The sequence below is a fragment of the Chiloscyllium plagiosum genome, unplaced genomic scaffold (assembly GCF_037043375.1).
Source record: "Chiloscyllium plagiosum isolate Xiang-an unplaced genomic scaffold, Cpla_swu_hap1 HiC_scaffold_2, whole genome shotgun sequence".
Taxonomy (NCBI): domain Eukaryota; kingdom Metazoa; phylum Chordata; class Chondrichthyes; order Orectolobiformes; family Hemiscylliidae; genus Chiloscyllium; species Chiloscyllium plagiosum.
In genome coordinates, this window is record NW_028270140.1 from 109,004,994 (window position 1) to 109,030,096 (window position 25,103).

The window sequence follows — 25,103 nt, forward strand, 5'->3', positions numbered from 1 at the left end:
CCAGAGGATGTGGTGGAGGCTGGTACAATTGCAACATTTAAGAGGCATTTGGATGGGTATATGAATAGGAAGGGTTTGGAGGAATATGGGCCGAGTGCTGGCAGGTGGGACTAGATTGGGTTGGGATATCTGGTCAGCATGGACGGGTTGGACCGAAGGGTCTGTTTCCATGCTGTACATCTCTATGACTCTACTGCCTCCTAAGGGGTCCTTCACCTTAAGCTCCCTTATCAAGTCTGCCTCATTGCACAACACTAAATCCAGAATTGTCTGTTCTCTAGTGGGCTGCACCACAAGTTACTTCAAAAAGCTATCTCATAGACATTCCACAAATGCCCTTTTTTTGCGATCCACTGCCAACCTGTTCCTCCATGATCACTTTAATCTTTCCTTTCTTACATACCTTTTCTATCTCCTGGTGCATCTTGCATCCTAAATTCAGAAGACTGTTTGGAGGCCTGTACATAACTCCCATTATGGTTTTTTTCCCACCTTTGTGATTCCTCAACTGTACCCACACAGATTCTACATTATCTGACCCTACTTTATTTCTCGCTATTGATTTAATTTCATTTCTTAATAATAAGGCAACCCAATCCCTTTTGCCCACTTGCCTGTCTTTTCATAAGAATGTATATTCTTGGATATTTAGCTCCCAGTCCTGATCCTCTTGCAGCCATGTCTCTCTGATGCCCACCACACATCACACCTGCCAATTTTTATCTATGCCATAAGCTCATTTACATTATTTTGTATATTGTGTGCATTCTGATACAGAGCTTCAGTCCTGTATTGAGCATCCCTCTTCCTATTATCATTCCTTTATCCAGTGTGCTTGAAGTTTGATTCCTAACTCTTTCCAAACACTCTCTCCTATTTTGTATTCTGGAGACTTTAATAACCTCTACTGAGTTCTCCTTTCTTTCCATATTTTTCACATTTTTCCATATAGATGAAACAACCCCCACAGATGTTAACCTGCTGCTTTGTTTCTCATTGGCCATTATACCTCTTGGAGTTTTACTACCACCCCCAAACCTGCCAATTTCTACTTAAAAGTCCTGTTGACCACCCTATTTACCCATTTCGTTAAGACATTGGTCCCTGTTCATTTCAGATGGAGACTGCTCCAGCTGTACAGATCCTTCCTGTTCCAATAATGATGCCAGTGCCCCATGAAAAGGAATCCCTCTTTCTCACACAACTCTTAACTAAATGTTTACTTCCCTTATTCTTGCATCCCTATGCCAATTTGCACATGGCTCAGGCATTAATCCGGAGTTCATTACCCTTGAGGACCTTTTCTTTAATTTAGTTCCTCATTCCTGATAATCCAGTGAGCTGCAGGCTATTTCTTTAAGCTTGCCTTCAAAGTTCCACTGCTCTTTCTGCTGTCCTTACATGTTGAATACCATTTGATTTTAGGAAATAATCAAATTCCCTGCTCGTAAACAATGGCCTGTTATCTCTGTCCAACACTTCCAGGAGTCCGTGTATTGCAAAACATTGCGCACACTTTTTCTATTGTCATCGCTGTGTTTGAGGAATGAACTCTAATGCATGTCTGGCCACTTTTGAATGGGCCTCCATAATGACTAAGAACATTGAGCCCATGAAATGGGCTCAATGTTCTTATCAAGTCTGCCTCATTGCACAACACTAAATAGACAAAGTCTTTTCCCTGGGGTTGGGGAGTTCAGAACTAGAGAGCATAGGTTTCGAGTGAGGGGGGAAAGATATAAAAGAGACCTAAGGGGCAACCTTTCCATGCAGAGGGTGGTACGTGCATGGAATGAGCTGCCAGAGGATGTGGTGGAGGCTGGTACAATTGCAACATTTAAGAGGCATTTGGATGGGTATATGAATCGGAAGGGTTTGGAGGAATATGTACCGGGTGCTGGCAGGTGGGACGAGATTGGGTTGGGATATCTAGTCAGCATGAACAGGTTGGACCGAAGGGTCTGTTTCCATGCTGACTCTTACATCAGAAGGCAGCCACGAGCAACAAGATATGTTTCAATTGAAAATGGTTCTCTAGAGAAAGAGGAGAGAGCCCATGGGTGCAGGGACACAGACCTTGTGGCATCATAAAAGTACACCTGTTCCTCCTGCCTCCACCAGAAAGATCTCTTTTAAGTTACCACGGAGGGCACCACCTGACAGCTTGACTAAATTTAGTGGGAGGAACAATTTAAAATGCCAGAATCCAGAGTATTGGGAGAAAAATCAAATACTGCAAAACCCAAGAATTTAATTGTTCTATCTTGAGTTACTCCATTTTAAATGCTTACTACTTTTATTTCCAATAAACACGATTATTTAAATTTATTCTCAGTGATTTCTTGGAACAAGCAAAATAAGACTGTGTTTAAGTAACAAGGGTTGCAACATTAAATAACATTAAGTCACATTGAATACAAAGCAACTGTTCTATTGATCATAAATGCATCAACACAATAACAGAGTGACATTAGCTAATATATACACAATAGTATTCATTGTGCCACATTATGGAATGAAACTGTTGTCAACAGAGATGAAATAAATACTGGAATAACATTAGCTTTAGATAAAAAGGCTTTAATCAAAATATTATTTCAAACAGAACAGAAATTTTGCGACAGGGGTTGAGATTTTCAATACTGAAGTGGGTAGCTCAAATCCTTACTCGAGTAGACAAGCAGGAGGCTGAAAGAGCATAGGAAGCCAGGTAAATCAGGTGGTGGAGAAGTCCGAAGTTTTGGGTATAACCCTTCTTCAGGAATGGAGGTGAGGGTAGGGGTTATAGGTGGAGAGAGGGACGAAATGGTGAGATGGTGATGGGTGAATGTAGGTGGTAGGTACAATCTAGTAGTTTGATAGGAGGAAGGAGCAGTCGGTTGGAGAGATGGCAGGGTTGGAAAGGGAGTCAGGGGATAGGTGGGAAGGTTATTTGAAATTGGAGAACTCAATGCTGAGTCCTCCAGGCTGTAGGCTGCCCAGGCAGAAGGTGAGGTGTTGATCCTCCAAGTTGCAGTCTGATTCACGTGGCAATGGAGGAGACAGAGGATGGACGTCGGAGAGGGAGTGGGAAGGGGAATTGAAATGGAGGAGACTGGGAGTTCAGGCTCCATACTCAGCAGAACCACTTCAATATAACCTCCAATGTATCGCCTCCAATAACTAAGCTCAGTTTTCAGCTGTCTGAGGCAAAGAGTACCTGAGGAAAAGAATTGCAAAGACTAACGTCATGGTTTAACGCACAGCAATGATACCCAGGCTATGAAATACTTCAGAGACCTGGAAATCTCAGTGGGCACATTTCGACATTGGAGAAATACCATCAATGATACTTTTGCAATATTCTCCAAAACTGGAGTGAAGGAAGACAGTCAAATCGCACCATCCTCTCAAGTTAATTTGTCTAGCATTCAGATGCTAATCCCTCAAAACCAGCTCAGGTTAGAAAATGTTGCTCACATTCATAACACCAAAATTCCATGGAAACTGTCCTTCTCTGAATTTGGTTGCAGCACAAGATTCCAATATGAACAATGCAAATGTTTCAGGAATGTCCTCAGTATATCCTTGAAAAAATTAAACAGCCACTAGAATTAATGCCAGTTGTCCTCCAAAGCTGTTGAGTGGGACAGTTCATTTGCAAAGGCATTGAGAAACTTTGTTAGAAACATAAGGGGGAAAATAGAGGCCTACTAAGAATTCATCCATCCACCCCTTCAAATACCATGTATGTCACACATAACAGAGACTGTGGATTTGGCATCAGATTAATCAGCTAGCCCAGAAAACATGGAAACAGAGTGGAAAGAAGTCATTTTCCTATCATAGAACATAGAACATAGAAGAATACAGCGCAGTACAGGCCCTTTGGCCCTCGATGTTGCGCCGATCCAAGCCCACCTAACCTATACTAATCCACTATCCTCCATATACCTATCCAATGCCCGCTTAAATGCCCATAAAGAGGGAGAGTCCACCACTGCTACTGGCAGGGCATTCCATGAACCTACGACTCGCTGAGTGAAGAACCTACCCCTAACTTCAGTCCTATATCTACCCCCCCTTAATTTAAAGCTATGCCCCCTTGTAATACCCGACTCCATACGCGGGAAAAGGTTCACACTGTCAACCCTATCTAACCCCCTAATCATCTTGTACACCTCAATCAAGTCACTCCTAAACCTTCTTTTCTCTAATGAAAACAGCCCCAAGTGTCTCAGTCTTTCCTCATACGATCTTCCTTCCATACCAGGCAATATCCTGGTAAACCTCCTCTGCACCCGTTCCAGTGTCTCCACATCCTTCCTATAGTATGGCGACCAAAACTGCACACAATATTCCAGATGCGGCCGCACCAGAGTCTTATACAACTGCATCATGACCTCAGGACTCCGGAACTCAATTCCTCTACCAATAAAAGCCAGTACGCCATATGCCTTCCTCACCGCACTATTTACCTGGGTGGCAACTTTCAGAGATCTGTGTACATGGACACCAAGATCCCTCTGCTCATCCACACTACCAAGTATCCGACCATTAGCCCAGTACCCCATCTTTTTGTTATTCTTCCCAAAGTGAATCACCTCACACTTAGCTACATTGAATTCCATTTGCCACCTTTCTGCCCAGCTCTGCAGCTTCTCTATATCCTGCTGTAACCTGCCACATCCTTCCTCACTGTCAACAACTCCTCCGACTTTCGTATCATCCGCAAACTTGCTCACCCAACCTTCTAACCCCTCTTCCAGGTCATTTATAAAAATGACAAACAGCAATGGTCCCAAAACAGATCCTTGCGGAACACCGCTAGTGACGGCACTCCATGAAGAAACTTTGCCATCAACTACTACCCTCTGTCTTCTTCCATCCAGCCAATTCCTAATCCAAACCTCCAACTCACCCTCAATGCCATATCTCCGTATTTTCTGCAGTAGCCTACCATGGGGAACCTTATCAAACGCCTTACTAAAATCCATATATACCACATCTACTGCTTTCCCCTCATCAACCTCCTTCGTCACCTTTTCAAAGAATTCAATAAGGTTTGTGAGGCACGACCTGCCCTTCACAAAACCATGCTGACTATCCTTGATCACATTATTCCTATCCAGATGTGCATAAATCCTATCCCTTACAATTCTCTCTAAGACTTTGCCCACAACAGAAGTGAGACTCACCGGCCTATAGTTACTAGGGTTATCCCTGAGGGATTGTTCAAGGAGACTTGTTCCACGGGGCTATGACATTGATAGTGGTTGCCCTCACTTGTCATCTGCATCATAGATAACCAGGAATTTATTTCTATGCGTCAACTTCAAATTTCAAATGCATACAGTTCATTGTGTTACCTCTGTATGCATGGGGAAAGAGGTAGTGTCATAGTGTTGTTGCTGTACTACAAATTCAGAGATCCAGGTAATATTTTGGTGGCCTAGGATTCAAGTCCCACCATAGCAAATGCTTCAATTTGAATTCAATTTTTAAAAAATCTGAAAGTTAGAAGTCTAATGATGGCAATAAAATAATTTAATTATCATAAAAACCCATCTGGTTTGCTAAGGTCCTTGAAGGAAGGAAAACTGCTGGGCTGACTGAGTCTGGCCTATATGTGACTCCAGACATACAGCTATGTGGTTGGCTTTTAACTGCTCTCTGATATTGCATTTAATTGCAACAATCTCTGAAAAGTCAAAATGGAATGCATTCGGATGGACCAACTTGCATCAACTAAAGGACGAAAAATGACAATGGTAAACTCAGCATTGTCGACCTGTAAATACCTCTTCAACAACATTTGGGACTAGTGCCAACATTTCATAGACTATTCAAGCAAAAGACTCAAAAACATGTTTTGATTTGATTTATTGTTGTCATTTGTACCTAAGTACAGTGAAACGTTTTGTTTTGCAAGCAGTACAGGCAGATCATAACAAAACAGGACATACAGGTCATAGGCTGCTTAGACAGAGTGACACATACGAGGTGACAATTGCACAGAAGGTGCATAAAAGCAGGATCAACATTGGCTTTGAAATTTGAGAGAAACAAAGACACGTATGAGAATTCTTACAGGCATCGCATTCTAACCAGAACTCCATCAATAAGCACAAGAATTTAGATCGTATCTACCTTCCCTTGAAATAAATGAACCAGAAATGATGTCACCCACCTTAAGAAACCAATACCTATAAACAGAAAGGTGGGACACACCACCAGCGCTTCACTGGAGACTCTCACTGATGATGTTACCTAGTATGGTGACAAAACACCTGAAAACAAACTTCGAGCTCATACTTATTAGAGAGATCTGATCAACAGTCTAAGGTCATTTTGGGAAATTATACCATATGGTGTCCCAAACAACACCATTGCTATTCCTGGGTTTGACCTGTTCCACTAGCAGGATAGTCCTAGAAAAGATGTCAGAAGAAAGGTATAAGGTCAGGATGGAGAAACACTAGGAATCGCCAACATTGCCTCTGGACCTCATGAAGTTTTACGTATTAATCTAACCATCACTCCTTGATATTCAATGGCATCATCATCACTATCAACACTCTAGGAGTTACCATTGAGCAGAAAACTGAACTGAAACTAATCATATAAGTACTGTGGCTAAAGAGCAGATCAGAGTCTAGAACTATTGCAGTAAGGAACTCATTTCCTGACTGTTCGAAGCCTATCCACCCAAAACAAGGCAGAAGTCAGGAGTGTGTTAGAATACTTGCTGCTTGCCTGGATGAATCCATCCAGGACAAAGCAGCATTTATGATCAGTGAAATTGCTTTGGATAAGGGTGTTAAAAATCCAAAGTCCCCTTTCTTTCTCACCATAAAGTTTCACTGGTTGCAAAATCTAAAAATGCTTAAAATTAAAATTGTTATTCTAATGTCAAGAAAGCAGGAGATAATCTGTAGTTAGACAAAATAAGTTTAATCAACTTTTGAAATGCCTAACTTCACCGGAGGTTGACTGATGATGATACCTAGTATGGTGACAAAACATCTGAAAATGAACCTTCCAACTCAGCAAGCAAATTTACATCCAGAGTTTATCAGAGATTATCACCAGCTTCCTGAAAAATACATCCTGAAAATTTTACAGTTCAAGCATAATACTTTATAGCTCTCACCTCAACTCCTACACACTGATGGAATTTATATTGCAATGGGGAACATTCCTAGATTTTTTTTCTGGACTTGCATCAGATTACATATTGGGGACTTTAAGTCTCACTTATTAAAACCTATCTTTTCGGCCAAGCGCTTGGTCTTTTTTGCTGTCTTGGTGTCAATTTTTGTCTTATAGCACTCCTATGAAGCACCTTGGGATGGTTGTTCAGCGTTTAAAGCAGTAACAGCAATCCTTTGTGTCGTGGACAGGGGAAATGGTGTAAAGTAATTCCTTCAGCAAGATTTAAAAAAACTATTCTCCATTTGATTATCCCACCTAGAATCTGGTTTGTATGGATTTGCTTTCAATCGAGCAGACGTGTCTCTACTCTTAACGCCTACCATTAAACTCGAGCAGGAGTTTACTGTCATTAACACTCGCTCTTCCTTCCTCTCTATCAGCAGCAATTAAAATAAAATGAACTATTTTCCACCCGCCCCCCGAAGAACAGTCAAATTGGACTCAAAATATTAAGTATTTTTCTCTCTCCGCAGATACTGTAATACCTGTAGAATTTCTCTTCAGATTTCAGCTCCTTCACCAACATGGCACCTAGTAGTGGGGATGGTCAGAGGATGTAAGGGGGGGGCCTTTCTCTAACCTCCCGGAACGTCAAGGTGCGGCGTCCGAACACATCCCTGTACAAATCATGCTTTTAAAAATCACATTAATTAAAGCTCGCCGATTCTATCATGGCGGCTTCCTGGTTCAGACGCCAACATTAGAGAAAAAGAAGAAAAAGACATCCCCGAATCATTGCGGATATTTGAGCGGGCTGTGCTTCCCAAGAAGTGATGAGATTCTGAGTGGCGGCAGCGAAGGACAAGGGCAGTCCGGGGTCCTTCATGACCTCTACTGGAAGTAGAGGTTGAGCCATGGCGCCTGTTGGTTACTTGGAGCCGGTGTGTACCCGCAGCGGGGTTTTATGAGGGCCGTTTGGAGAGGAGTGGGAGACACGCCCCGGCGGTCTGTTCGTTGGCCCTCTTGCAGCCGGATTGTCCGACAATATGGTGAGTGTGATGGTGGGCCCATTAGGGTCATCGCCTCCCCCCTCCTCACTCAACCAGAGTCGGACATGATTCTCGAGTACAAGCAGCCAGGACGGCTCTCACATTTAATCCCAGGAAGGAGACAACGGGGTAGGCCCCATTTGCCTCACTGCCTGGGGGAGCCCAGCGATTTCGTATTTATGCAAATCTGCTCTTTTTTCTTAAACGCATTCTGTCACTCCTGTAATGATTCCCGATAAGTAAATCGCCTGGGGATTTGTTTCTGGCTCTTGAAATACTTGAGCTGTTTCCTCACCCCCCCCCCCCCCCCCCCGCCCCCGCCCATACTTGTTTGTTATGTTACATCTTAATCCCCACTATCTGCGTATAATCAGAAGACAGACATATTATTGACTGAAAACAACAAATTCTGGAGATCACAGCGGGTCAGACAGCATCCATGGAGAGAGAGAGAGAGAGCGCAAGCTAACTTTTAGAGTCTAGATGACTCTTCATCAGAGTGAAGTGTGGAGGGACAGCATTTATGCTGTAGTTTGGGGCGGGAGTGAATGTAGGGTGCTGATAGAAAAACAATGTATTATTGACTTGAGGTGAGGCTCATTGATAGTACAAGGTATCACCTTTTTTGTTTTGAAGTTTTTATGGTTGTCACATCCAAAGAGAATTGAAAGTTATTTCAAGTATGGACATTTAAAATTAAGACAATAATTGTCTATATCACCAGAACTAGATTCCAACTGTTTTAATGTAAATGCTTAGTTAAAGTATGACAGTAGATCAGAGTGAAATAGTAAGTACAAATGTTAAAAATGGCAGATGTTTTAAAATTTTTGGGTCAACATTGGCAATACCTTGCTTAATTACTTTCAGGGACCAATGATTTTTTTGATGCTAAGATTTTTTGAAGAGGAAACAAATACGTAGGGCAGAGTCCAGAAAAGGGGAAATTGGACTGAATGATATTGGGATGATTTACTTTCTGATCCATTAAACACCATTTGGGTGAATGGTTTCATTATGCTGTGATGTTTGAGTCTGATTCCAATTTGAAGGGGATTAAAGCCTGATTTCCTATTCTCTTAAACTGTCAATCCATCTGAAAAAATACTTATTAAAAGTTACCACGTATATAGTGTTTCATCTCCAAACACTTTAAAGCTTTAAACACTAATAAAGTTAATTTTGAAGCAAGGCAGAGAATGGAGGGAATACTTAAGATTAATGATCTTTATTCTGATTTAGACATTAAGGGTTTAAATATCCTGTAATGCAAAAGCAAATATAAGAATGAGGTAAGGGGAGGAGAGAACTTGTGGATTAAACTGAGGTGTTCAGGTAAGGGGATCACCCAGGTTGCATTTAAGCTTCCCAGTGTACAGGGGAAGCTAGATTGTAGGCTGAGGGTATAAAGTGCTAATTTGAAAAAAAGTATAAATAATTCACTGTTTCAATTGTGATTTGTCTGGGTTTCTGGATGGTGGGAAGGAAGAAGGAAAAAGGACAAATGTTGCATTTGCTGTGCATGTATGGTGGAGAGATTAGGGTGCTGTGGGGAAGGGAGTGGGTTTTCGCAGTAATTGAAGACTATAGGGACTAGACTGTTGAAATGTCAAAAAGAGAAGGAAAGATGTGTTTGGTGGAGATAATGCTGAAGGTGGTAGAAATTACTGAGGATTGTCCACTGATGGAGACTGATGGGCTGTTTGTTGATGAAAAGTGGAATGCTTATTAGATCTGGAAATCAAGAGGTGAGGACAGGATTGTGGGAAATTGGATTAAAATGCTTGGGCTCCCTTTCAACTACAATAGTATGAAATCTTTGGGTTAGAGAAAAGGAAGGAATATTGGAAGTACTGGTACGGAAGGTGACATTATTGAGTAAATGCAACAAGAGAAAGACAACACGTTGGAATACCTTGGATTCTGGATGAAGGGCTCTGACCCAAAATGTCAATTCTCCTGCTCCTCGGATGCTGCCTGACCTGCTGTGCTTTTCCAGCACCACACGCTTGACCTTGGAACATATAGTGAGAAGAGAGAGTTGTGGTTTTGTAGTTAACACAAAGTAGACTATCCATTTAGTGGTACTATAAAAGAATGGTATTGCAATGGATTCTGTAAATGTGTCACTTCCTAATATTTTTAAGAGTCTGGAAGAATTTGATCTTGACTGTGGAAGAAGAATAAATGTAAATGCATCTAAAAGAACCATGTTGATGTACATACAACTTGCCTGAAATTCATTCTTTTGTAAACTAAATGTCTGTTGTACAACAGATCCATACAGTTGGATTTAACTATCATATCTTCCACAGTTTCCCGGAAGCTGATCATCCGAGTGTGATTCTGATTGCAAGCTTACGCGTGACAGTTAAATATTTGTCCAATATTCTTTGAGTTCGATTTGTGGAAGAAAAATTGGTAACAATTACAATATAAAACCAAGTCATCCAATCTAAATTTGTGTCAGTATTTACTTTTCAAAACTGCAAATAGTTCTTATCATTTTTTAATCTTAAGTCGCTATCCAATCTAGTACTGAATGGCAACCTTGTCATTACCTCACCTTAGAGGTGAACTCCAATGTGCAACAACTGTATATGAGAAAAGTTTTATTCTGCTTGAAAACATTTGCCTTCAGTGATGTAAAAATTGGCCCTCTTTCCTCCAGTTCAGGAAACAATTTTGTTTTTAAGCAAATTGCCCATACTTTGATAATTTTCAATGAGTCTTTCGTATAATGTAGTAATTTGTGTCATATGAAGAATAGTCCAAACTCTCAAGGTCATTTGCAGTTTCATTGTTTGCTACTTTGTACTATAGTTTGGACACTTTAGAATTCCTTTGGTCACTGAAATAAAATTAATTTGTTGTGAAATATTATCCAACCAATGGAACAGTATCACCTGTGGTTCACACTGACTTCTTTCCCTTCCAGGGTATTATAGGTGTGCAATTAGTGGTTACTATGGTAATGGCCAGTATCATACAGAAGATCACACCTCACTACTCACTTGCTCGCTGGTTGCTTTGTAATGGAAGGTATGGGATTACTTTCAAATAAGATGTAATCAGACCAATGTTTTGATATTGCAGCTTATGTTCAAGTATGCCATTTTAGATCAATTATCTTTTTGTCACACTAATAGACTTTGCATAAGAGGGAATTTCCTCACGTTCAGTCAGTGTTTTTATTTATTTCCAATTAGATTATTTCTGAATAGTGAAATAACTTCCTTTTTTTCAGACATTGCTTTAAAATTGACTTAGATGGAGGTCAGGAAATCAAAATTTTGCAGATGTTTGAAAGCAAAGCTTTTGAAACACTCAGCAGGCAAGACAAACAGTTGTTAAGAACACACATGGACAGTTTGATTAGATTTTAGATTACATTAGATTAGATTACATTACAGTGTGGAAACAGGCCCTTCGGCACAACAAGTCCACACAGACCCGCCGAAGCGTAACCCACACATACCCCTACATTTACCCCTTACCTAACACTACGGGCAATTTAGCATGGCCAATTCACCTGACCTGCACATCTTTGGACTGTGGGAGGAAACCGGAGCACCCGGAGGAAACCCACGCAGACACAGGGAGAACATGCAAACTCCACACAGTCAGTCGCCTGGGGCGAGAAATGAACCCGGGTCTCTGGCACTGTGAGGCAGCAGTGCTAACCATTGTGCCACCATGCCGCCCACAGCATTTGCTTCCTTCGGAGTACTTCCTCAGAATTGGTGTTGCTAGGATTGTCCTTTTTTATCCATGGAAATGATGGGGGGAGAAACCTTTGCATAAAATATGTTCTTGATTACTAGCCAGGCTTCTTGGGATTTTAATTGTGCAGGTGTAGCTGGAATGGTAATACTAGGTCTCACAGCTCACTATTCGTCACTTTTTGCTTTAAGTAGATTGAATGCTTCGTATAGGTTATATGGGAATTGTTTTTCATGGGATTATAACTTGTTGCGAAGACAGGAAGATCAAGAGAATAAGATTCAGAGAAGGAAGGCCAAAATAAAATATATTTTGTGAAGCAAGTGTTTATCTCTGATCCATGGTCTGCCTCTCACTCGGGAATATGATAGATGTATACCGCTTTTGATGACCCGCACAAGGTGGAATACATGGTTTTGGGTTTCTAGAGGTTGAGTCATAGAGTTATACAGCATAGAAACAGGCCCTTTGGTTCACAATGTCTATGCTTACCAACAAAATACTAAGCTAATACCATTTATCTGGACTTGGTTGATAGACTATAATGCCTGGCATTTTAAATACCTATTCAGTTGTTCTTAAATGTTGCGGGAGTACCTGGCTGCACAACTTCCTTAGGGACCACGTTCCGTATTTCTACCATCCTCTGGATGAGATTTTTTTTATTAATTGCGTTGTACAGCACAGAAACAGACCCTTTGGTTCAACTCATCCATGCTGATCAAGTTTACAAAACTAAACTAGTCCCACTTTCCTGCATTTGGTCAACGTCTCTCTAAACCTTTACTATTCATTTAACTATACAAATATTTTTAAAATGTCGCAACTGTACCTGCATCTACCACTTCCTCCACGGTTCATTCCACATACAAACACCCTCTATGTGAAAACGTTGTCCCTCAGGTCCCTTGTAAAGCTTTCCCCTCTCACTTTAAAAATATGGCCCCTAGTTTTGACAAGACCTTTGCTATTTCCCTCATGATTTTATAAATCTCTATCAAGTCATTCCTCAAATTCCTATGCTCCAGTAAAAAAAGTCTCCGCTTATCCAACCTCTTTTTATAACTCAAACCCTCCAGTCTCAGCAACATCTTAGTAAATCTTTCCTGAGCCTTCTCCACTTTTATAATATCCTTCCTGTAGTAGGGCAACCAGAACTGTACACAGTCAAAAAATGGCCTCACCCAATGTCCTGTGCTACCTCAACATGGCATCCCAACCTCCATACTTAATGGTCTGAGCAAAATGGCAAGCGTGCTAAACATCTTCTTAACTACCTTGTCTACTTGTGACATAAGTTTCAAAGATCTATGTGCTTGAAACCCCCAGGTCTGTCTGTTTGACAACACTACCCCGAACGCTACAATTACCTGTATAAGTCCTGCCCTTGTATATTTTACCAAAATGTACTTACCTTGCATTTATCCAAGTTAAACTCCATCTGTCACTCCTTAACCCATTGGCCTGGTAGATCAAGGTCACTTTGTAATCTTCGTTAACCTTCTTCACTGTCAATGACACCACCAATTTTGGTGCCATCTAACTTACTAACCATACCTCCTAAATTCTCATCCAAATCATTTGTAGAAATTACAAGCAGCAATGGACCCAGGACCAATCCGTGCAGAACACCACTGGGTCACAGGCCTTCAGTCCAAAAACCCTCCACCACCACTGTCTGTCTCCCATTGTCAAGCCAACTTTGTTTCTGATTGGCAAGCTCTTCCTGAATCCCATTTGATATAACTTTTCTAATCAGTTTACAGTGTGGAACCTTGTCAAAGGCCTCACTAAAGTCCATGTAGACAAGGTCTACCACTCTGCTTCATCTTTCTTTTTGGTTATGTTCTCAATCCACTCAGTCAAGTTTGTGATTCAAGATTTCCCATGCACAAAGCCATATTGACTATCCCTAATCAGCCCATGCCTCCCCAAATGCATGTAAATCCTATTTCTAAGAATTCCCTCCAACAAATTGCATACCACTGATGTCAGATCCACTGGTGTGTAGTTCCCAAGCTTCTCCTTGCAGCCAAGACACAATATTCACCAATCTTTAGTCCTCCAGTATCTCACTCGTGGGTGTCAATGATACAAATATCTCTGCTAGAACTCCACAATTTGTTCCCTAACGTTCACAATGTTGTGCGATATATTTGATTGTTTTCCAGAAGATTCAACCAGGAGATTTTTCAAGGCCACTAGCACCTTTTTCTCTGATTTCCTGTACTCACCTCAAAGCTGTGCCCTCCAGTCTTAGATTCATCTGCCATAGGGAAAAGATTCTTGCAATCGATCTTGTCTATGCCCCTCATAATTTTGTATACTTCAGTCAGATTCCCACTCAGCTTCTTGTACTCTAAGGAAAATGAATCCAACCTATGCAGTCTTTCCTTGTAATTGAGACTTTTCATTCCAAGCAACATGCTGCTGAATCTCATCTTCACTCTGTCAAAGTGCAATCTCATCCTTCTGATAGTGTGGTAACTATAACTGTATGTAGTACTCCATCTGATGCCTAACTGATATTTTATAATGTTGTAACAAGAGATTGTTGCTCCTACATTCTACAACCTGACTAATGAAGGTAAGCATCCCGTACCACCTTCACCACCCTGTCCATCTGTGCTGACACCTTCAGGGATCTATGAACTTCTACACAAAGGTCCCTTTGTTGCTCCCTCGAGACCTAATATTTAATTTGTATATCCTTGCCTGATTAGATCTCCCAAAATGCAACACCTCTGACTTCTTGGAGTTAATTTTTATATGCCATTACTTTTCCAAATTGATCAGCTGATCAATGTCTGACTAGAGACTGAGATCTAGTAGAAAGTGAGGACTGCAGATGTTGGAGATCAGAGTCAAGAGTGTGGTGCTGGAAAAGCACAGCAGGTCAGGCAACATCTGAAGAGCAGGAGAATTGACGTTTCAGGCATAAGTCCAGGGCTCATGCCTGAAACATCAATTTGCCTGCTCCTCGAATGCTGCCTGGCCTAATGTGCTTTTCCAGCACCACACACTCAACTATAGACTGAGACCATCATTCTCACTATCAACAACCCCACCAATTTTTGTGTCAGCTGCAAACTTACTAATTATGCCTTGCATTCCGTGGGCTCTTACTTTTTGGACCAGCGTCCAATGTGTGGGACTTTGTCCCTCCATATAAACTGCGCTATTCTCATTGGTATATTTTACTCACCTTCTAACAAATCACTCAGACAGGGTCTCCCTCCAATAAATGTGTGTTGACTATCCCTGATCAATCCCTGCCTTTCCAAGTATGGCTCTGAATTTTTTTCAATAATTTACTTAGCACTGACGTAAGATTGACCAGTCTCTAAATCCCTGGTCATAAAGATGCATTAATCCTGAAGATACTAAAACATCTAATACCTTCTCCTTGTTAATCTTCACTTGTTTTAAAACCTCACAATCTAACTGAAATCCTCAGCTATAATGTCTTTTTCCTCAGAATACAGATGAGAAATATTCATTTAAGACCTCACCCACATCCTCTGGTTCCATGCACAGATTCCTTCTTTGGTCTTTAATAAGTCATACTCTTTTCCTAGTAATCCACTTACTCGTAAACTTGAAGGCATTTCTTTGGAGTATGGTTTCTTGTTTCCTCTCTGCCAAGGGCCCCTTTTTGCCCTGCTGATTTATTTTTTTAATGCATTTCCCTATACTCTATACTTTTAAAGGGCCTCCTCTGTTGTTAATCATAGAATTCCTACAGCGTGGAAACCAGCCATTCAGTCCATTCAGTTGTTGGAGGGAATCCTGAGGGACAGGATGTACATGTATTTGGAAAGGCAAGGACTGATTCGGGATAGTCAACATGGCTTTGTGCGTGGGAAATCATGTCTCACAAACTTGATTGAGTTTTTTGAAGAAGTAACAAAGAAGATTGATGAGGGCAGAGTAGTAGATGTGATCTATATGGAACTCAGTAAGGCGTTCGACAAGGTTCCCCATGGGAGACTGAATAGCAAGGTTAGAACTCATGGAATACAGGGAGAAGTAGCCATTTGGCTACAGAACTGGCTCAAAAGTAGAAGACAGAGGGTGGTGGTGGAGGGTTGTTTTTCAGACTGAGGCCTGTGACCAGTGGAGTGCCACAAGGATCAGTGCTGGGCTCTCTACTTTTTGTCATTTACATAAATGATTTGGATGCGAGCATAAGAGGTACAGTTAGTAAGTTTGCAGATGACACCAAAATTGGAGGTGTAGTGGACAGCGAAGAGTGTTATCTCAGATTACAACAGGATCTGGGCCAATGGGCTGAGAAGTGGCAGATGGAGTTAATTCAGATAAATGTGAAGTGCTGCATTTTGGGAAAGCAAATCTTAGCAGGACTTACACACTTAATGGTAAGGTCCTCGGGAGTGTTGCTGAACAAAGAGACTTTGGAGTGTAAGTTCATAGCTCCTTGAAAGTGGAGTCACAGGTAGATAGGATAGTGATGAAGGTGTTTGGTATGCTTTCCTTTATTGGTCAGAGTATTGAGAACAGGAGTTAGGAGGTCATGTTGCAGCTGTACAGGACATTGGTTACGCCACTTTTGGAATATTGCATGTAATTCTGGTCGTCTTCCTATTGGAAAGATGTTGTGAAACTTGAAAGGGTTCAGAAAAGGTTTACAAGGATGTTGCCAGGGTTGGAGGATCTGAGCTACAGGGAGAGGCTGAACAGGCTGGGGCTGTTTTCCCTGGAGCGTTGGAGGCTGAGGGGTGACCTTATAGAGGTTTGTAAAATCATGAGGGGCATGGATAGGATAAATAGACAAAGTCTTTTCCCTGGGATCAGGGAGTCCAAAACTAGAGGGCTTTGGTTTAGGGTGAGTGGGGAAAGATATAAAAGAGACCTAAGGGGCAACTTTTTCATGCAGAGGGTGGTACATATATGGGATGAATTTGCCAGAGGAAGTAGTGGAGGCTGATACAATTGCAACATTTAAAAGGCATTTGGATGGGTATATATGAATAGGAATGGTTTGGAGGGATATGGGCCGGGTGCTGGCAGATGGGACTAGATTGGGTTGGCATGGATGGGTTGGACCAAAGGTTCTGTTTCTGTGCTGTACATCTCTATGACTCTATAACAGCCCCTTTGGCCCATGATGTTGTGCCGAGGATTAATCCTAATTTAAAATAAAATAACTTAACCTACGCACCCATCAATTCACTGCTATCCATGTGCATATCTAGTAATCACTTAAATGTCCCTAATGACTCTGCTTCCACCACCACCACTGGCAACGCATTCCATGCATTCACAGCTCTCTGCGTAAAGAACCTTCCTCTAATATCCACTCTATACCTTTCTCCTAATATCTTAAAACTATGACGCCTCGTGCCATCTGGCAGGTGGGCTAGATTGGGTTGGGATGTCTGGTCGGCATGGACGGGTTGGACCGAAGGGTCTATTTCCATGCTGTACATCTCTATGACTATGACTATCAAGGCAACACCACCCCTTCAGAGAGCATCCCACCCAGACCCAACCCCTGTCACTGTTACCCTGCATTTCTATGGATAATCTACTTAGCCTGCACATACCTGCACTCTCGGGCCATTTAGCATGGCTAGTCCATCAAATCAGCACATTAGATTCCTTACAGTATGGAAACAGGCCCTTTGGTCCAACTAGTCCACACTGACCCTCCAAAGAGTAACCCACCCAGACCCATTCCCCATGCACCGAACTCTACGGACAATTTAACTTGGCCAATTTACCTAACCTGCACATCTTTGGATTGTGGGAGGAATCCAGAGCACCCGGAGGAAACACACATAGACACTGAGAGAACGTGCAAACTCCACACAGTTGCCCAAGGCTGGGATTAAACCCGGGTCCCTGGCGCTGTGGAGCAGCAGTGCTAACCACTGAGCCACTGTGCTGCCCTAATACTCTATACGGTCAAAGTCTACAATAGTAATTCATAAAAGCACAGTCTATTTAATATAGAAAGGTATCCCAAGGCGTTTGGGAAGTGAGAGATCGGACAAAAATGTCTCCCAACCTAAAAGGCAACATCGTGAGGTTCAAAATGCTCAATCTAAGAAATAACACTGAGCGTCCAGATAGCATAACATTAATGATGGGGTAAACTGGATGTCATGAATAAGTGGCCATAGCTGTAAAAACAATTACTTCAAAAGATTAGAGGATTGTAGGCAGCTACAGACTGGAAGGATGTCATTGAATTTGAACACGTTATGAACATGGGTGAACCAAGCAACAATTGAAGTCAAGCTTTGAACTGTGGGAGGAAACCCGTGCAGATACGGGAAGAATGTGCAAACTCCACATAGACAATTGCCCAAGGCTGGAATTGAACTCAGCACCATGGCGCTGTGAGGCAGCAGTACTGACCATTGAGTGATTAGTAATGTGCTGTACAATCTTTATTTTTCATTAACAATTTATGTATCCGTTGACATCCAAGGTTCTCTTGACTTGCTGCTCTTGCTGTTCACTGTGAGGAAACACGCTGGCCCTGAATTCTCACTATACGACTTTCAAAAGGCTCCCACTTTGCAAATGTAGACTCACCTGCAAGTAGCTGCTCACAGTCTGTTTATCAGATTTTGTCTAATAATATTAAAATTGGCCTTCCCCCAATTTAGACACTGAAACTTTTGCACTATCTTTATCTCTTTATGTAATGACTTTGAAGCTTGGAATTATGGTTACTATCCCCAAAACACTTGCCCACTGAAGCTTCAACCACTTGACTGATCTCATTCCCTCGGATTAGGTCGAGCACTGCCCCTTCTCACTTAGGACTATTATGTACTAGCATGCACTCCAAAAGTTATACCTCATCTCATCCTTTCACACTAAGGCAATCCTAGTTCATGTTGGCAAAGTTGAAATCCCCTACAGCTATAATCCTACATTTCTCTCACTTTTCTGTTATTTGCTTAAATATCTGCTCTTCTATTTCCTTCTGCTTGTTGGGGGGCCTTTAGTTTAATTCTTCTAGGACATCCTCCCTCATTACTGCAGTGATGAGTTCCCTTATCATTAAGTATTGAGTATCATGGATTCAATCCCCTACTTTTATTTTTCACCCGATAATAATAGTTTCCCCAGTATGGTTTAACATGCTGTTGGTTGTCTTCCTTATGTGAATAATTTTCAATGTTTGCCCCAGCATAGCTTTTCTGAACAGTTACGGTTTTAATTTCTAGCCATTTCTGACCACTGGTTCCACTGTGGTTTGCTGGTTTGGGATTGTGTTATAAGGTATTTTGCGTTGTGTGTCTTAGGAATTATAACTGAAATAAATTTCTTTTGTACAGGATCATTCTTAAACCAGTATTAATGTTTGTTGCCTACTTGCCCTTGGGCAGCCTTGTATGTTATATTAGTTCATGTTTGTCACTTGATTTCTTATCATTGGTTTTCAGGAGGTAAATTGAAAGCAAACAATAACCTTGCCAAATTTGGAAAATCTATTGCATTCTTAATATTAACAAGATAATAATCATTGACATTAGTTTGAAACTTTTGTTGGTGCTGGGATAAAGACAGAAATCTAACCGAGTGTAATCAACATCCAATTCAGACAATTACTTTGTTGCCTGAGGCAAGTGTTTGACTTGCAGTCTCGCCTTCATTACAGAAGGTCAATGAGATTGCTTCTCTGTTTTAAAAAGTGCTTTGGTATGTTTTATTTGTCGTCTTGTTCAGATGCATTTGCTTGTGATTCGTCCAAATCCTGGCACTGTGACCCTATTTTGTTGCCTGCTGCTGATGTTTAAGAATCCAAACCCTTTGCTTCTCTATCCCTGAATCACCTGGTGGTATACATAAATAAATGCAGCTATTTCATTTTGCTGTTGATTGGAAGTATGATGGTATCATGAAGCACTGACCTTGCCCAAAAACACAATGGGAGCAATAAAAGACCAAACAGCCAGTGGTGCCTATTCTGTCATTCAGTACGGCCATGGATGAGTTTGGACTTCAGTTCCATTTTCTAGCTTGCTGTCTGTGTTCCCTTAATTGGCTGAGACCACATATCTGTTTATTCCAACTTTAAATGAATTCAACAATGGAGTTTCCACAATCCTTTAAGTTGAAGTGCTTTTTTCTCATCTCACTTCTAAATTCACAGCCCTTTATTGTGAGACTGTTTAGATTTCCCAATAAATGGAATTAAGTTCTCACTCAACTCTATCAAACCTTTTCAGAATTTTTTATGTTTCAATGAGATCACCTCTTATTCAAAATTCCAAATGTATAGGCCCAATTTACTCAGCTTTCTATTCCAGGGATCAATTTGCCGAGCCTTTTTTGTACTGTTTCCGGTCCAAGTATAACCTTGCATCCAATACTTTTCTTATCTCTAATGAAATATTATGACTGACACCTCCAAACGAACTTGTAAATGTATTCATGGCAGAAGTGCTCCAAGATCAGTGCCCAATCTTAAGTCAACATTCCCATTGTTGGATATTAGAGGATCAGTGCAGACTTGATGGGCTGAATGTCCTGTTTCTGCACAATAGGGGTTTTATTTCGAGGGTCTGCTTAAGAAGAGAAAAGAAGATCCTTACTTAAATCTGGAGACCAAAACTCAGCACAATACTCCAGATGTTATTTTATCAACCTATAGATTTGTCGCAAATCTTCTTTATTCCTATACTCCAATTCTCTTTCAGTAAAGGCTAACATGCAATTTGCCTTTATAATTGCTTGCTGCATTTGAATGCTATCTTTGTGCACCTTACACATTAAAACTTAAAAATTTCATACCTTTCTGAATAAATCTGCTTTTCTATTTTGACAACCAAAGTGGCTAAGTTCACATTTCCCTACATTTTATTCCATTTGCCAGCTTGTTACCCACTCTTGCCATTACCTGTCTGTGCCTTCCTCACAACCTGGCTTGGTATCATCAACTTTGATACACTACTGTCTCTTCATCCAAGTTATTAGTGTAGGTGGTAATAGCACTCCACTATTCACTATTCACCAACTTGAAAATGCCCTGTCTCCGACCACTTTCTGTAGTATTTGTCAACATTAAATCTGTTGGTACCATTCTCAAATCCTGGGCGTTTTGGAGAACCATAACAAGCACATAGACTATCTCTGTAGCTATCTCTTTTAGAGCTCGAGGCTTTAGGCCAAGGGTGTCATCCCTTGAGTTTTCAAGTATCTTTACTCTGCTGATATAATTTTTTACCCTCTCATTTCAGCCTCTAAAGTTACCATCTATTTCTGGTATAGAATTTGTAAATTCTACAGTCTAGTCAGACACAAAAATATTTGTTGAATATGTCTACCATTTCCTTACTCCCATAATAATCTCTTCTGTCTGTGCTTTGAAGGAGCCAACTACTGTCCCTTTTTATAGATGTTTTCTGATTGGCCTGTTCAGAGATGATGCTACCCACCTCTGAACCAGGTGGGAGTTGAACTCAGACCTCCTTGCCAGAGGGTGCTATCACTATGCCATTAGAGCCCTCTTCTTTTTTATATACTTATAAACAGTTCTTACAATCTGTTTTTATAACTTGCTCACTTTTTTTCCTTTGCATTAACTTTTTGGTGGTCTTGTGCTGGTTTTAAAACACTCCTAATACTTAGACTGCTTACTTTTTGTTGCAACATTGTTAGCCTCACCTTTTAGGAGAAAGTGAGGTCTGCAGATGCTGGAGATCAAAGTTGAAACTTTATTGCTGGAACAGCACAGCAGGTCAGGCAGCATCCAGGGAACAGGAGATTCGACGTTTCGGGCACAGGCCCTTCTTCAGGAATTCCTGAAGAAAGGCCTGTGCCCGAAATGTCGAATCTCCTGTTCCCTGGATGCTGCCTGACCTGCTGTGCTGTTACAGCAATAACGTTTCAACTAGCCTCACCTTTTAATCTAATACTGTTCTTAACTTCCTAAGTTGTGAAAGGAATTTTGTTGGTGACTTTTTATTTTTCAGTAAAACATATTTTTGTTCACTGTTTTGAAATGTTTCTTTAAATGTTTCCCACTGTTCATTTATCTTCATACTAATGATTTTATTTGCCTAATTGATGTTAGCCAGTTCTCCCCAGTACCCATGTAATATGCTTTCTTTAAGACTCTTGATCGGGATTAGAGTATGCTTCTTTGAGACGTTTAATGGAATTCGATGGTGGTATGGTCACTGTTTCTCAGTGGAACGTTTACTTTGCTAATGAATGTGCTTTTCCGGAGGATGCTAGTGCAATCCAGCTAACTTATTGCCATATAAATGAACAGATTTGACATTGTGAGGTCATCTGCTGTTTCAGGTACCTAACTCTTGCTTCTGGCTAATGCCATCAATTTGGTATCTAAGATAATTTTGAAAGCCAACTGTAGGTACGAGTAGACCACAGACTGCAACAGCTCATCTGTAAAGTAAAATTTAAAGGGAATATTACATATCAAAGTTTGAATAGTGTGTATGAGGATAACAATTCTAAGAATAAAGTTGAGTTGAACCAGGAACCTCTGAGATCAGTGAACATATGGCACAGTTTACATGCTCGAAGCAGGGTTTTGAATGTGCTTATTACAGGACAGTGGAATAAATAATCCACAGCTTTGTACCTTCTACCGATTGTCCTGATACTATACTTATAATGTTGAACTTTAGGTGCTATAGTGCTGTCATTGACTTCACCTGTCCAGATATTTTAGATTATATTAATTAACATTAGATATTGCAGCTAATTTGGTATTCATTCCAAACTTTGGATGTATGTATGTATGCTCGCTGAGCTGGAAGGTTTCGTTTCACATGTTTCATCACCATACTACGTAACATCATCAGTGAGTCTCTGGATGAAGCACTGGTGGTATGACCCACTTTCTATTTATGTGTTTAGGTTTCCTTGGGTTGGTGACATCATTTTCTGTGATGATGCCTTTTCCTGTTCTTTTTCTCGGGGAATGGTAAATGGGATCCAAGTCAGTGTGTTTGTGGATAGAGTTCCGGTTGGAATACCATTCTTCTAGGAATTCTTGCGCGTGTCTCTGTTTGGCTTGTCCTAGGATGGATATGTTATCCCAGTCGAAGTGATGTCCTTCCTCATCTGTATGTAAAAATAGTGAGAGTGGGTCATGGCTTTTTGTAGCTAGTTGATGTTCATGTATCCTGGTGGCTAGTTTTCTGCCTGTTTGTCCAATGTAATGTTTCTTGCAAGGTATTTTGTAAATGACATTAGTTTTCCTTGTTATCTGTAAAGGGTCCTCCAAATTCATTAGCTGCTGTTTTAGTGTGTTGGTGGGCTAGTGGGCTACCATGATGCCAAGAGATCTGAGTAATCTGGCAGTCATTTCAGTGATGTCTTTGATGTAGAGGAGAGTGGCTAGGGTTTCTGAACGTGTTTTGTCTGTTTGGTTTTGTTGTTGAGAAATCAGCGGAGTGTGTTCATCCAGAAAAAAAAATTGCAAACAGCTATTCACTTGTGGGACATGGGCTCTCAGGCGAGCCAGATGTCATTGCCTGTTCCCAGTTGCCCTTGAGAAGGTAGTGGTGAGTTGTCTTCTTGATCTGCCACAGTTCAAGTACAGTAGGTTGACCCACATTTCTTAAGGAGGGAATTACAGGATTTTGACTTGGCATCAGTAAAGAAATGGCAATAAATTGCTAAGTCAAGATGAAGAATGCCTTGGAGGAGAACTTAGAGATGTTGGGTTCTCATGTATCTGCTGCCACTGTCTTTCTAGATGGAACTGGTTGTGGGTTTGGAAGGTGCTGTCTTAGGATTTTTAAACTTCTGCAGGATGTCTTGTAGATTGTACACACTGCTGCAACTGAGCATCAGCGGTGGAGGGAGTAGGTGCTTGTGGATGTAGTGCCAATCAAGTGGGCTGCTTTGTACTGGAAGGTATCTAGCTTCTTGAATGTTATTGGAGCTGCAGGCTCCAGTTCGAACAAATTCCCCTGTTCAGGCAAATGGGCAATATTCTATCACACTTTATGTGCCTTGTATATGATAGACGGGGTCTTGAGAGTCAAATGGTGAGTTACTTACCTCAGTATTCCTAGCCTCTGAGCTGCTGTTGTAACCACTGTATGTATATGGCAAGTCCAGTTGAGTTTCTGGTCAATGGCAACTCCCAGGATGCTGATAGTGAAAGATTCAGTGATGGTAACACCATTGAATGTCAAGGGGTGGTGGTCAAACCATCTCTTATTGGAGTCAAGAATGTGGTGCTGGAAAAGCACAGCAGGTCAGGCAGCATCCAAAGAGCAGGAGAATCAATGTTTCAGGCAAAAGCCCTTCATCAGGAATGAGGCTGTGAGCCGAGGGGGTAATTTTATCTCACCACCCCCTTGGCTCACAGCTTCCTTCCTGATGGAGGGCTTTTGCCCAAAATGTCTGCCTGACCTGTTGTGCTTTTCCAGCACCAAGCTCTCAACTCTAATTTCCAGCATCTGCAGTCCTCACTTTCGCCATCTCTTTATTGGAGTTTGGTCATTGCCTGTATTTGTGTGGCATAAATGTCAGCCCAAGTCTGGATATTGTCTACGTTTTTGAATTTGAACAGGGACTGCTTCAGTATCTGAGGAGTCACGAATAGTGCTGAACCTTAATATGGAGCAGCTGAAGATGGTTGAGGCGAGAACTGAGGAACTCCTAAAGAGAGATCCTGGAGCTGAGATGACTGACTTCCAGAAACTACAATGATCATCCTTTGTGCCAGGTCTGACTCCAACCATTGGAGAGTTTGCCCCCTGATTCCCATTGATTCCAGTTTTGCTCAGGCACCTTAGAGTGTGAGCCACCATTTTCTTGACATGTCTAGGGTATGTGTGTATGTGTATTAGTTTAAATGTTTTTCATAAAATAGTCTTGGTTTGACCCAGCAATGCAGTTTTCAGTTGGAATTTTCTTTCTGTACATCTCCACCTTCGTGTTGCCCACTAACAACCTCTGCTCACTGGCCCATCGCACAATTGATGATAATTTAAAATATGTGCAAATTAAGACCGGTTAGAGATAAAACTAAATAAAACAGCCTTCTATATAACAGACAAAGCTATAGAAAACAACATGCCTTGCAGTGCCTGGCACCAAGGGTGACTGAACTCTGCCTGTGGAAGGACAAAGTTGGGGAAATAATACTGGTTCTACAATTATGAAAACAGGCATTTTCAATAGGGAATTCTACAGTTATGAAAGCGGATGTTTCTGCAGCCACAGGTC

At 41.2% G+C, this 25,103-nt stretch overlaps 1 protein-coding gene across 8 annotated transcripts in view; it reads left to right on the plus strand.

Moving 5' to 3' along the window:
- Positions 1-7,842: 7,842 nt before the first annotated feature.
- tmem161b (transmembrane protein 161B) overlaps positions 7,843-25,103 on the plus strand; it is a 104,016-nt gene continuing 86,755 nt past the window's right edge. For 3 of the 8 annotated variants that reach the window (XM_087999577.1, XM_043708724.2, XM_043708700.2), the window contains exon 1: positions 7,870-8,183. Coding sequence is in view for 3 of the 8 variants with exons in the window: in XM_043708692.2 (XP_043564627.1) it covers positions 8,181-8,183; positions 11,122-11,225 (107 nt within the window). In the remaining 5 variants the exon portion in view is untranslated. Of the gene's footprint in view, positions 8,184-11,121; positions 11,226-25,103 lie in introns of those variants that run through there. The other 5 variants (XM_043708692.2, XM_043708683.2, XM_087999558.1 and 2 more) reach the window with 5 other exon arrangements.